Source organism: Xiphophorus couchianus, chromosome 4 (genome assembly GCF_001444195.1).
Source record: "Xiphophorus couchianus chromosome 4, X_couchianus-1.0, whole genome shotgun sequence".
NCBI lineage: Eukaryota > Metazoa > Chordata > Actinopteri > Cyprinodontiformes > Poeciliidae > Xiphophorus > Xiphophorus couchianus.
In genome coordinates this window covers 12,774,419-12,787,394 of record NC_040231.1, presented here as the reverse complement: position 1 = coordinate 12,787,394, position 12,976 = coordinate 12,774,419, and the positions used below count along the sequence as shown (strand labels likewise).

At 37.6% G+C, this 12,976-nt stretch overlaps 1 protein-coding gene across 2 annotated transcripts; it reads right to left on the bottom strand.

Annotated features, from left to right (window-relative positions):
- Positions 1–4,433: 4,433 nt before the first annotated feature.
- LOC114143506 (phospholipase A2 inhibitor and Ly6/PLAUR domain-containing protein-like) lies at positions 4,434–7,185 on the bottom strand. 2 transcript variants are annotated; one of them, XM_028015595.1, is made up of 6 exons: positions 6,894–7,185; positions 6,394–6,498; positions 5,991–6,107; positions 5,758–5,910; positions 5,414–5,515; positions 4,434–5,308 (listed from the first exon to the last, which is right to left on the bottom strand). In XM_028015595.1, exons 2-6 carry the CDS (start codon positions 6,437–6,439, stop codon positions 5,058–5,060), a joined length of 669 nt encoding a protein of 222 aa, XP_027871396.1. In that variant the 5' UTR covers positions 6,440–6,498; positions 6,894–7,185; the 3' UTR covers positions 4,434–5,057. The 2 variants fall into 2 exon arrangements, with proteins under 2 accessions (XP_027871396.1, XP_027871395.1); XM_028015594.1 differs by having other exon boundaries at positions 6,394–6,526; positions 6,894–7,183.
- Between the last annotated feature and the right edge of the window lie 5,791 nt (positions 7,186–12,976).

Sequence of the window (12,976 nt, the reverse complement as noted above, 5' to 3'; positions counted from 1 at the left end):
TTCTAACGTCAACATCAGACCTACGTTTTTATTCACAAACCAGTGTATGAAAAAATATTCTTGCCCATAATTTGATAGTTAGATGGCACAGATCCGCCCTCCTCCTCCGCATGGACCCGGTTCTGAACAACATGGAGGCAGAGAAACTGAGAGTCATTAGACTGAAGGCAGCCAGACTAGTTTATTTAGCTAAATTATTATATTTAGCTAAATATTATTGCTGAGGGACACAAGCAGACCTTCTGACATACAGATTAAAAAGGACACTAGAGGCATCAAGGATGAAGGGGCAGGAGTTCAAGCCCCTTTTGCCCCCTCTGCACGTGCAACACCTTGTTGACACAATAATTACTGAGATTATTATTTTTGTCGGGTCATTAATTTGAACACGTTTTGTTGATTTTTGTTGTTGTTGTCGTTGTTCTTTAATAAAGTTATGAACGTTTCGTTAAGCGGGTCAGAGGTGGACGTGCTGCTCTCAGCATCCTGGCGGTGTCCATTTCGTCACCTAATGCCGAGACCGACTCTAAACCTTCCCGGATCGACGTATTGAGCATTCCTGCTCTAAAGAACAAAGCTCGAGCAGTTCAGAAACAATGTGAAATTGGGGAAAAAGGCTGTTTATCAACTGATTAAGTCGTGTTTTGGATTGTTCTCGAAAAACTATCAGTCACAGCTGATAAGTGGGTGCACAGTGCACCCATTGATTTTTTACAGCAGACAGCCACTCCCCTCTCTGGCTGGCATCTTTTAGGCCCTAAAAGCCTTCACTCCTGCGTATTTCCCCCGGAAATGTTTTGTCTGCTCACACCTGCTGTTACGGAAAGTGACAGACGTGCAAGGAACAGTGAACTTCCATATTTCAGTTCTTTAAAACTGTTTGATGCAAATGGAGTTAAAACAATTATTCATTTAAATAGTTAAAAGTTAAAGATTTTCTCATGGCCTTTCTTTTATGAGAGAGGGAATGCCACGATGAGGTCTGCTGGCTTGGTGGAAGACATAACTTGGTTTACAGCATCTTAAAAATGTTGGTGAATGAAAGATGACAGAGAAGCAAAATGTGCCAGAAGTATGTGTAATTTATCTGTGTGTGTGTGTGTGTGAGTGTGTTTTGTGCATGCTTAGCTAAGAGAAGTGTGAAAATGCAGAGTAAAAGTGGTTAGTGCCCCCTGCTGGTGGGTAAAAGCTCACTGCTGTTTATTTCCTGAAAAATATGTTGTGCTTGTGCCCAGATGTTTAGTTTGGTGCGGTTCCCTTACATTGTTTTTCATATTTTTGTCTATATTTTGCAATTATTTGCTCACACCATAAAGGTTTAGTCTGTCTAGCAAAAGGTACATCGGAAGTAATTTAGAAAATATTCACGTGTTGAATTTCTGCACCTGGTCTACAGTGTTTAGTTCCGCGTGTAGTTTAAAATGGAGCAGCTTAGCCCAAACTGTTTCATTATTTTAGGCATTTTAACCACATGTGGCATCGGTACATACACGTACATGTATGTACATACACGTGTATGTACATGTACATACACGTGTATGTACATGTACATACACGTGTATGTACATGTACATACACGTGTATGTACATGTACATACACGTACATGTATGTACATGTACATACACGTGTATGTACATGTACATACACGTGTATGTACATGTACATACACGTACATGTATGTACATACACGTGTATGTACCGATTCAGCTTTGACCCAAGATTACGTGATGAAGATAATCAAAAGAAACAACCATTTATCAAAGCACATTTCTATCGCTGCTTTGTGACAGACAAATTGTGTGGCTGTTGGTTCATCGTTTACGGCCATACCACCCTGAACACGTCTGATCTCGGAAACTGACCAGGGTCGGACCTGGTTAGTACTTGGATGGGAGACAGCATTTGGGGATGGTCCATTTCCCCCCCCAAACAAAATCCAGTATCCACAAAAACCAGATCAGAACAAATAGAGAAAATAGACACAAATAATCTGAGTGTTGTCAAGTAATTTGAGAACAAGCTGTGAACAGAAGAAAGGCCCTTGGACATATCTGAAGCTCAAAAATACCTTAAATCTGAAAAGTAGTTTTGAATATTTTCTTAGTTTCAAATGTTATTTTTTAATTTCAAACGTTTTTCCCAGTTTCATTTTTTTTTCTTCTGAAGAACCTTTGCGGCCCCAATTTAGCTCCATACCTATGCAGATATTTTGGGTGAAAGGAGCTGGTGACAATAAAAAAAAGTGAGAACTTTGAAGAAAAAATTGTTATGATTCTGCAGTTCTTTAGACTAGAAGTTCAACCCAAATGGAAAAAAGTTCTTCAGCTGTGAAGGAGAAAACTGCATGAAATCCCTCAACTGTGAAGGGAATGAAAACTCCTGCATCACAGTATCAGGAAAGAGAATATCATGTTTTTACATAATGAGTATTTATCCTGCTAAGACCAGAAACAAACATGTTACTGACAACATAACTTTATTTTCATCTTCACAGTGAATGCAGCAGGAGATGGATCTATTAGATGCAGAACAGTTTAGCTGTTGCCAGGGCGACTACTGCAACAGGACCAGCAGTGCCAGTACGCCCCCTGCTGGTCCTGTTGCTGTCACTGTTATTTTCTGTTTCATGTTCGTAGCTTATAGAAACAACAACATTGCTGCCATGTTTTCTTTTTCATTTAATAAGTCTGCTCTTTTTCTTTGAGCTCATTCTCTATAAATTTAGTAAACAAAAACCAAAATATATATAAAAAATCTGATTCTAAATGTTTATTAGCAAAAATATATTTTGTGAAAGATAACATTGAAGCAACATGTGTCAGAGGTATGAATAAACGCAGAAGTTTTTGATCTGTGCCGAATTTATAAAGTGTGAAAATGTGGAGTTAAAGAGTTGTTAGTGCCCCCTGGTGGTGGCTACATCTTACCGCACCTGGTATTACTATATCAGGTGCTTTTGCCACCACCAGGGGGCACTAAAGACTTTTGCATTTTCACACTGTTTAACTCACCACTGACCACTTCTACATGTATTCTTACCTCTGCTGTGATACATTTTTGCTTTAGTATCATCTTTCACATTTTAGCGAAAGAGCCAGTAAAAGCTTCCAGCACCTGGTATTCCCAGGCAGTCTCCCATTCAAGTATTAACAGGCCCGACCCAGACGAGATCGGCGGAGATGGGAAGGAGGCGCATGATGAGGTGATTGACTGAGCAGATGAAAAGAAAAGCATCTTCCAGTTTGAATTTACACCAAGGTTCATCACAGTGCATTTTATGCTTTATGCTTTAATTTTAAAGACTGATGATTACAGCTCACAGATTTTTAAATGAACATGATTCATTGTTGGTCCTTTAGTCTTGCAGAAGAGGAAATCTTGTGTCCAGTGAAACCAGTTTCCAGCACTTTGCTGCAGTTAGAGAATAAAGCAGAGGTGTGAGCCAAGAGCCATTTCAAGCCATTTGTGACTTTAAGCACAAATAATCTGTTTGATCCCCAAAATAACAAAACGATCTGATTTTACAGGAAAAACTGATATAGTTTGAATATTTATTAGCACAGTTCCATGATTACATCTTGCCATGTAGTCTGGTTGTTTATAACAAACTACTAACCTTAGTTAGTAGTTTGAACCTTGAATTAACCAAAACGTATAGAAACAGCAAGTTATTCAATATTCTGTTTATTAAAGAGATCAAACAGAAAATGATAATAGTTTTTACACATTTTAACATAAAATGCTTCACAAATTAAATAAATGTGCATCATCAGAAGCTTTGGACCAATAAGCTGAGGACAAAGCCAGATAGTGTGGATCAACTTGCCTGGAGAATGTTGGCCTCCATCACAGGCAGGAGAAACGTTGGTGTAAAACTTGGCCAGACGTGTTTATATAATAAGTGCAATAAACAAGTTTGCATTTAATTAGATTATGTCTGGCACAAATAGAGGACTTATGCACTAATGACAGGATTAGTGTCCAAAGATCCTCTGAACATTTGGATAAAACATGTTTGATAAATTAATCTATTTAAATTGAGTAAATGTAAAACATTATGTATTTGAAAGTGGTGAGAGTTTTAGATTGTAAAAGGTTAAAGCTGGACGATATTCCCCAAATATTGTCCTGTTGGTATGAAACTCCTACCTTTATTTCATAGAACAGGTGATTATGTAGAAAAAGCTATTTCACTCATAACTCTTTATTTCTTCATGTTTGAGGAGGGATGCAGTTTTTTGACAAAGCAAATTATTCATGTGGCAACAGCCATTCAGTTATCTTAAAAAAATCCTTCACTCACACCTAATTTTATTCCCTCTCTCCTTTTACCCCCAGCCTTTCAGTTCATGTTTTTAAATCATTTCAGTCAATCTTCCTCAGTTGCATCAGTTTCAAAAATAAACATTTAGAATCAGAAAAGTACACAGAATTATTTTTTAATGCATTTATTCAGCAGGATTTGTTTTTAGAGAACAACAGCAGTGAAGTATTGAGGATGTTTACAGAATGTTGCTTGGTTTTATCTTAGTGAATTTATAGAGAATCAATGAAAAGAAAAAAAACAGATTAAATGAATTATGCATAAAAAGAAAACCTGGTAGCAATGCAATTATTTCTATCAGCTAAGAAAGTAAGACAGCTACTTTCTCTCTGAGTCTCTCCAGGTTGAATTTTACATTCATGTTGGTTAGTTTTCCATTCAAACTCTACAATCTTGGGCTCTGAAAGCTTTTAACTTTTCTTTGATTAAAACAAGTTTTAATATTAAATCAAAGAAAATCAAACATGTTTATTCCACATCTGTAACTTCAAATCATTTTGTTTTTTCAAAACTAAACATTTAGAATCAGATCGGTACTGGACCCAGAATTAAAAAAAATTGTGTTTATTGAGGAAGATTATTTTAGTATAGAACAACAAAGTATAGAGGATGTTGTTGATTATAACATGTTGCTTAGCTAACCAAGCTATAGAATCAAATAAAAAGAACAGGTTTAGAAAATGAATTGTGATTAAAAAGAAAACATGGCAGCAATTCAGTAGCTTCTGTGAGCTAAGAAAATAAGATAGAAAACAACAGAGGCACCAACAGGAGCAGCAGGGTGGGACTGGTGCTGCTGGCGCTGCTTTTGCTTCCTGGGCTGATGGTGCTGCTGGCGCCGTTGCAGTAGTTGCCCCGGCAGCAGCTAATCTTTGCTACAGGGGGCCGTGTAGTAAATTGACTCATCACTAAAGAAAAATGATCTGAGCACACCAACTTAGAGGCACATCCCTTCATTATGAAACGTTCTCCTTGTGTATATCCTGTGAAAATGAAAATAAAGTTATGATACAAGTAACACATTTGTATCTGGTCTTAATGTTCTTGTGATGATAAATATGAAGCATGCAAACATGTTGGCCTTTTACCTGTTACATTAACGCAGTAGTTTTCATCCCCTGCACATTTAACGGTTTTCATGCAGTTTTCTTCATCACAGTTGTAGCACTTTTTTCTATTTGGAGTGGAGACTAAAATACAGAGATAGTTATTCAGTTTAAAAGAAATTAAGAATTATTATAATTTTTTCTTAAAAGCTTTAATTTTTTGTCACCAACTTGTTTCTCCTAAAACATGTATATGAAGCTGGAATTACAAAACTAAGTGTATTCTGTTTTTTAATCCATATCTATAGTTAGTTAAAAAACGTTTGTGAGCACTGTAAATTCAAATTGTGCAAAGTATTGAAAAACATAATCAATGAATTAATTACCAAGTTTTGTGTAGTTAATCTGGGCGTTGCAGAGATCTTCACTGCAGCACTTGCTGTTTTGTACAATTCTGTAATCTCCATAGCTGATAGAGTAATTAAGACACAGATCAAACATAAAGCAATCTTTGGAGTTCCGCTCAGACTTTGAACCACCTGTAATTAAAGAACACAAATTTTAAACTGATGAGTTCCCAAACTAAGAATCATCAACAGGAAACCTCACAAATACGTACCTAAATAAAAGACTTGTGTTCTTACTGAACAACGATCGTCCTCTGAGGGACATTCAGTTGTTTCCTTAGCGCAAGTTCCATATTGGTCAGGTTCACATTTACATTTCAGGTTGTCAGCTAATTAAAACAAAGAGAAAATGAACATTTATTGTCAACAAAAGTATGAAGGAAACTATTATATAGAATTATTTCTAAATGCCAAAATCCTCTTCTTAACCAAGACAAAATGGCTGAATCACATCAGCACAAAATACAGAGAGGGAAAAAAACTTTTGAAAGGTTTAACAAGAAAAGTAGAAAAGAGATTATTATTGTAAGTTTTAATGGGAGAAAATCTAAATATAATGAAATCACACTAAATAATGCAATGTTAGAATAATATTAATCGTAATCAAAAACTTGCCTTCCGGTAGAAACAGCACCACCAGCACCAAAGTGAAGAGGAACATTTTGCTGATGGATTACAGGATTTCCTTGGAGGGGATCTACTCCCAGTTTTATACCTCCTCTAAATAAGCAGATCCTCCTGTTTGTGACTGGCAGATTTGTAGTGGATACAAAAAGAAGCACAATGAAAAACAGGCCATTTTTTTTTTTATCCAATCACAGCGCTCTAATTGAATACAAGGAAAATGCTGTATGATATGAGCTCTTCTGAAAAAATAATTATCTGGTAAAATCCTTGATGTTTGTCTAGATTGTTTTTATAAGTCTGAGTATTTAATTATTGCAGCAAAAAATATTAAAAGTGTCCAAGCCCGCCTTAACGCGTTAGCTTAGCCAACACAAATGCTAGTTGCTCCGTTAATTAAAACAAAGTAGCTATAAAAGCAGCCCGCCTTTACGCGGTAGCTGCTTCAAACGCCTGTTTAACTGAAGAAATGTTTCTTTCCAAGCACTTACCGAGCACAGCGCAGGCCTGTCCTGGTACTGCGGTCAGCGGCGTCTTCCTAGGATCGGTTAAGCGGAGCCAAGCTAGCCTGAATGTGCTGAGGGAGCTTAGCTGTAGTTCTTCACACGGGAAGAAAGCGATAATGAGTTGAGATGTTTTCTCAAGAACAGCCTGCAGACGTTGAACACAAAAACCACATGTGCAGCTCACAGATAAAGAGCTGTTTAGGTGCTAAAAGTCATATTTTATGTATATGTGAGCTTGATGGCTTTCTATAAACTTGGATGCTTTGAACACGTTCATTCTGGACTTCAACGTTAGGAAACTGTGAACTTTATTAGTTTTTGAAGACAGTTTGTTCATATTTAACTGCAGTTAAAACAATCACCGGTTGAAATCCTGAAAACTCCAAGTGAACAACGGTTCTTTGTGTGATTATGTGCATGTGTACATACAATGATTGCTTTTGAGTATAATAGTATAATTCAAAGCAATTATATGTAGATTTTTGCATACAGGAGGTCAGAAGATGTGGAGGGTTTGCATAGCGATAGGAACTTGAATTTAAACCCAAAATTCAACTTCCTATTTTTCATATCAAGGAGCTAAGTGAAGCATATTACGCTTATCATAAGCACTGCAGTTTCCGCTTCCTGGTTTTTTTTTTTTTTTTTGCTGTAATGCGACCTGTAGCTGATAGTCTGAATACAGGTCGCATTTTTTCGAAAGCGACCCAGGCAACTTGTGTATTTGATTCGTATCCGATCTTTTCAAATGTGACCTGAATCTTAAAGGCCGTGTTCATCAGACGTTAACGTCACTGATACTCAACAAATCTCACTAGTCTTCGTAAGCTTCAAAATCATAAGCTTTGCTCCACTGTTAGCATCCATGTGATTCTAATTTGAAGTTAAATTGGGGCCATAAAGTTTGTTCAATAGGAGAAAAAGATTTGAACCTGACAGAAATACTCCAAACTACTTTTCAGATTTAAAGTTTTTTTTTGATTCCAGAGATTTTTTTTTTTTTTTTACAGATTCAAACACAATGACTGCAGTTGTCCAGCTGTCAGTCATGAGTCCATGTCCTTGTCATCTGAGGTCCAGCCACCCAGGCCAAAACAGGGCCAGAAGTTTGAATCTGAAAAAAATGGACATATCTGAAGCTCAAAAATACCTTAAATCTGAAAAGTAGTTTTGAATATTTTCTTAGTTTCAAATGTTATTTTTTAATTTCAAACGTTTTTCCCAGTTTCAATTTTTTTTCTTCTGAAGAACCTTTGTGGTCCCAATTTAGCTCCATACCTATGCAGATATTTTGGGTGAAACAAGCTGGTGACAATAAAAAAAAGTGAGAGCTTTGAAGAAAAAATTGTTATGATTCTGCAGTTCTTTAGACTAGAAGTTCAACCCAAATGGAAAAAAGTTCTTCAGCTGTGAAGGAGAAAACTGCATGAAATCCCTCAACTGTGAAGGGAATGAAAACTCCTGCATCACAGTATCAGGAAAGAGAATATCATGTTTTTACATAATGAGTATTTATCCTGCTAAGACCAGAAACAAACATGTTACTGACAACATAACTTTATTTTCATCTTCACAGTGAATGCAGCAGGAGATGGATCTATTAGATCAGGGGTGTCAAACTCAATTTCACCAAGGGCCACTTCAGCATATTGGCCACCCTCAACGGGCGACATTGACGGTATAAATCAGGAATGCCCAAGTGCAGTCCTCCAGACTGCAACTTTTAGATGCGTCCCTGCTAAAACATTCGCCGGACAAAAAGTTGACTTCCCTCATTAGCAGCAACTCAGTTCTGTAGAGGCCTATGAATGAGTCAATGATCCAGGTGTGTTAGAGAAAGAACGCATCTAAAGTTGCAGAGTGATAGGTCTGGAAAACTAGACTTGGGCAACCCTAGCATAAATGTATGAAAATACAATGTTAAAAATAAATTAAACAACACCTCATATTGTTAAATAACTGATTTTATGTATTCAAGTTTTAAATATTACATTTGAGTTTGCATGGATGTAAAATTACTGCTTAGTTTAAAAATTACAATATTTTTAAACTGAGCACTTTAAAAATATGCTCAGTATTTTTAATCTGCTCAGCTAAACTTCGCTCTTTAGCTTGTTAGCTTGTCGATGTTTCAGTTTTATTCGCTGGGAAAATTAATCTTTGTCTGCTTTAAAGATAAGCAGACAAAGACTAAAAACAAGTTTTGATATTAACTCTCAACTTCATTCACAAAACCTTTTCGTTATTTATTACATAACGAACATGTATTTCACATAAGAACAAAACAATTAGGTGATGTTGCCTGTCCTTGAACACAAAGCTGATCCCTCTTCACCCTGTCACCAACTCACACACATCCTCATTGTGTTGTGTTCTGTAAATAAATACAAAACACAAGCAAAATCAATAAACTATTAAACATATTCCAGTAGTGATGTTACGTGATGTGCCGAGGCTTCGAGGCGTGTGTCGAGTAATGGAGGGGGCGTTTCCGTAAAGCGCGTATCGAAGCGTGCTTCATTTAGGGGAGGAGCCGAAAACGATGACGTCCGAAGCCTCGCTGCCTGGCTGTACCACGTGACTGCTTCGGGAAGTGGCTCAGAGTTTGGCGCGGGGTTTGACAGCTTTAGAAACCCCACAGGCTCCATTCAAAATGTGGGTTGTTGTAGGCGAGTTGCGGTCAGTTGAGAGAGTAGATAGAGTTTTGATAGTTTGGATAGCAGAGTTTGGATAGTGGTTATTTAGTTTGAGACAGTTAGTTTGGTGTTTGGAGAGTTTAGGAGAAAGATAGACAGATAGGAGATTTAGGAGCCCGAGGACAGGATAGGAGTAGGATGGAGCCGGCGAGAAAGAGGAGGATTTCCCCTATGTGGGAACATTTTGATTTGATAAGCCCTAACAAGGTAAGGTGAACTGAACATTTGCAGATGCATTAGGTTTGCTTATGAGGAACTGTATTTTTCACTGTTTCTTATTTTCTGTAAAGGTGAGGTGTTTATTGTGCTCCAAGGAGTTGGGGTACAATAATAACACCTCATCCATGTAGTGTCAAAAAAGAGAAATCGTTTGAAACCAAAAACTGTGGAGAAATTGTTGTTTCTTAATAAAAATGCATGAAATCATCCAAGTTACACAAGCATTAGCCTATTCACTACCCCCTCCCTAGTTCCACAAGCACTTTCACTGTCCTCTGCCTGATTAAGCCCAGGCCATTTTTCTAGAGTCACAGAAAAACATTATTACACAACATGCCATATCACATGACACATGACTATTTTGGGAATAATTACACACAGAGAATACATTCAAACAATATTTTATTATACACATATGTGTATACATAATTTATGTAGACAAATGATTTCGTCCTACACCTTTTGTGAAGTTATTCTCAAGAGCCATAATAGACAAAAATACAATGCATCACACGTGTTAAGATACAGCTGGCTGTGATTATACACCTGGCCAGTAGGTGGTTTTGTGTGCACATGAAGCCTCAAGAAATGAACCCTTTCTCGAACCAGTTGGCTCAAGTGGTTCAATGCCTCATGAGGCTTCATCTCACCATCACTATATTCCAGTATACTGAGTTTTGGTTTTACATTAATTCTATTTAAATTTAGTTTGTTCGTGCTTACCAATGTTTTCTGGCCGGATGTCTGGCACCGTTTTCCCCTGGTCAGTTGTCATGTCTGGTTTTAGTTCTTGTGTTGTGGCGATCCGCAAAACGGCATGTAGGTTTTCGTCAGTAATGCGCGATCTGGTCTTGGTCTTGATTAAATTCATTATTGAAAACATCTGTTCGCACAGATAGGTGCTTCCAAACATGGACAAAACACGAGCTGCATGGAGTCGAAGCTGTGGCATCAAATCAGGGGACAGGAGACGGTAAAAGTCCTCGATTGAAACATCACGGAACTTCGCTCTTCAGCTTGTTAGCTTGTCGATGTTTTATTCACTGGGAAAATTAATAATCAGCTTGAGGTGACTCTGCTGCACTCTAAAGGCGAGAAGCCGTAATGTTGGCTGGTAACCATCGGAAGGCATTATGGGAGATGTAGTTTGTAGTCAATTCTAGCTCAAAACCTATTTTAAGTCAATCAATGGGGTTGTAAAACGGTGGTGGGGGGGAGAGGGCCACATAAAATGACGTAGCGGGCCACATGTGGCCCGCGGGCCTTGAGTTTGACACATGTGAATCTAATAATTAGATGCAGAACAGTTTAGCTGTTGCCAGGGCGACTACTGCAACACGACCAGCAGTGCCAGTACGCCCCCTGCTGGTCCTATTGCTGTCACTGTTATTTTCTGTCTCATGTTCGTAGCTTATAGAAACAACAACATTGCTGCCATGTTTTCTTTTTCATTTAATAAGTCTGCTCTTTTTCTTTGAGCTCATTCTCTATAAATTTAGTAAACAAACACCAAAATATATATATAAAAAATCTGATTCTAAATGTTTATTTAGTTGGCCTTCAACAATTACTAAGGGTCTGCTCCCAATATGGATGTGATTTTGATGTCAAATATAACGCTAAGAAAAGCAATGTCATGATTGTTAGAAGTAGAGCAGATAAGCATCTGATAACCCCTGACTTCTCTTTATCTGGCATTGTCCTCAATATATGCAATGAAATTAAATATCTGGGACATTACATAACTGATGACCTATCTGATGATCGTGACATTTGTAGGCAGTATTGCATGATGTATGCACAGGCTAATATTTTGATCAGAAAGTTTGGTATGTGTTCATCCTCTGTGAAGGTAGCTCTTTTTAAAGTTTTTTGTACTTCATTTTACACAGCCCATCTATGGCGAAGATATAAAAAAAAGTAGCCTGCACAAACTTTATGTGGCATACAATGATGGCCTGAGGCTCCTACTCAAAGTGCCTAGATGGAGCAGTGCCAGCCACATGTTTGCACATAACGCTGTTCCCACATGTGCAGCTGCGCTCAGGAATCTCATGTAGGCTATAAATGTATGTGTAGATTACCCGTGTCATACAATAATATAATAGCAATTTTAGTAAACCCTGTTTTTAGTACAGCGAGATTTTTCTCAAGATTGTGGAAACATTGGCGTCATCATTTATTTGTGGCTCAGTGACTGTCATGTTTCTTTTTGTTTGTTTTTTTTCTTTTCTTTTCTTTTTGTTTTACTATGGACCTCTTTTGTGTCTGAAATAAAGATTGATTGATTGATTGATTTATTAGCAAAAATATATTTTGTGAAAGATAACATTGAAGCAACATGTGTCAGAGGTATGAATAAACGCAGAAGTTTTTGATCTGTGCCGAATTTATAAAGTGTGAAAATGTGGAGTTAAAGAGTTGTTAGTGCCCCCTGGTGGTGGCTACATCTTACCGCACCTGGTATTACTATATCAGGTGCTTTTGTCACCACCAGGGGGCACTAAAGACTTTTGCATTTTCACACTGTTTAACTCACCACTGACCACTTCTACATGTATTCTTACCTCTGCTGTGATACATTTTTGCTTTAGTATCATCTTTCACATTTTAGCGAAAGAGCCAGTAAAAGCTTCCAGCACCTGGTATTCCCAGGCAGTCTCCCATTCAAGTATTAACAGGCCCGACCCAGACGAGATCGGCGGAGATGGGAAGGAGGCGCATGATGAGGTGATTGACTGAGCAGATGAAAAGAAAAGCATCTTCCAGTTTGAATTTACACCAAGGTTCATCACAGTGCATTTTATGCTTTATGCTTTAATTTTAAAGACTGATGATTACAGCTCACAGATTTTTAAATGAACATGATTCATTGTTGGTCCTTTAGTCTTGCAGAAGAGGAAATCTTGTGTCCAGTGAAACCAGTTTCCAGCACTTTGCTGCAGTTAGAGAATAAAGCAGAGGTGTGAGCCAAGAGCCATTTCAAGACATTTGTGACTTTAAGCACAAATAATCTGTTTGATCCCCAAAATAACAAAACGATCTGATTTTACAGGAAAAACTGATATAGTTTGAATATTTATTAGCACAGTTCCATGATTACATCTTGCCATGTAGTCTGGTTGTTTATAACAAACTACTAACCTTAGTTAG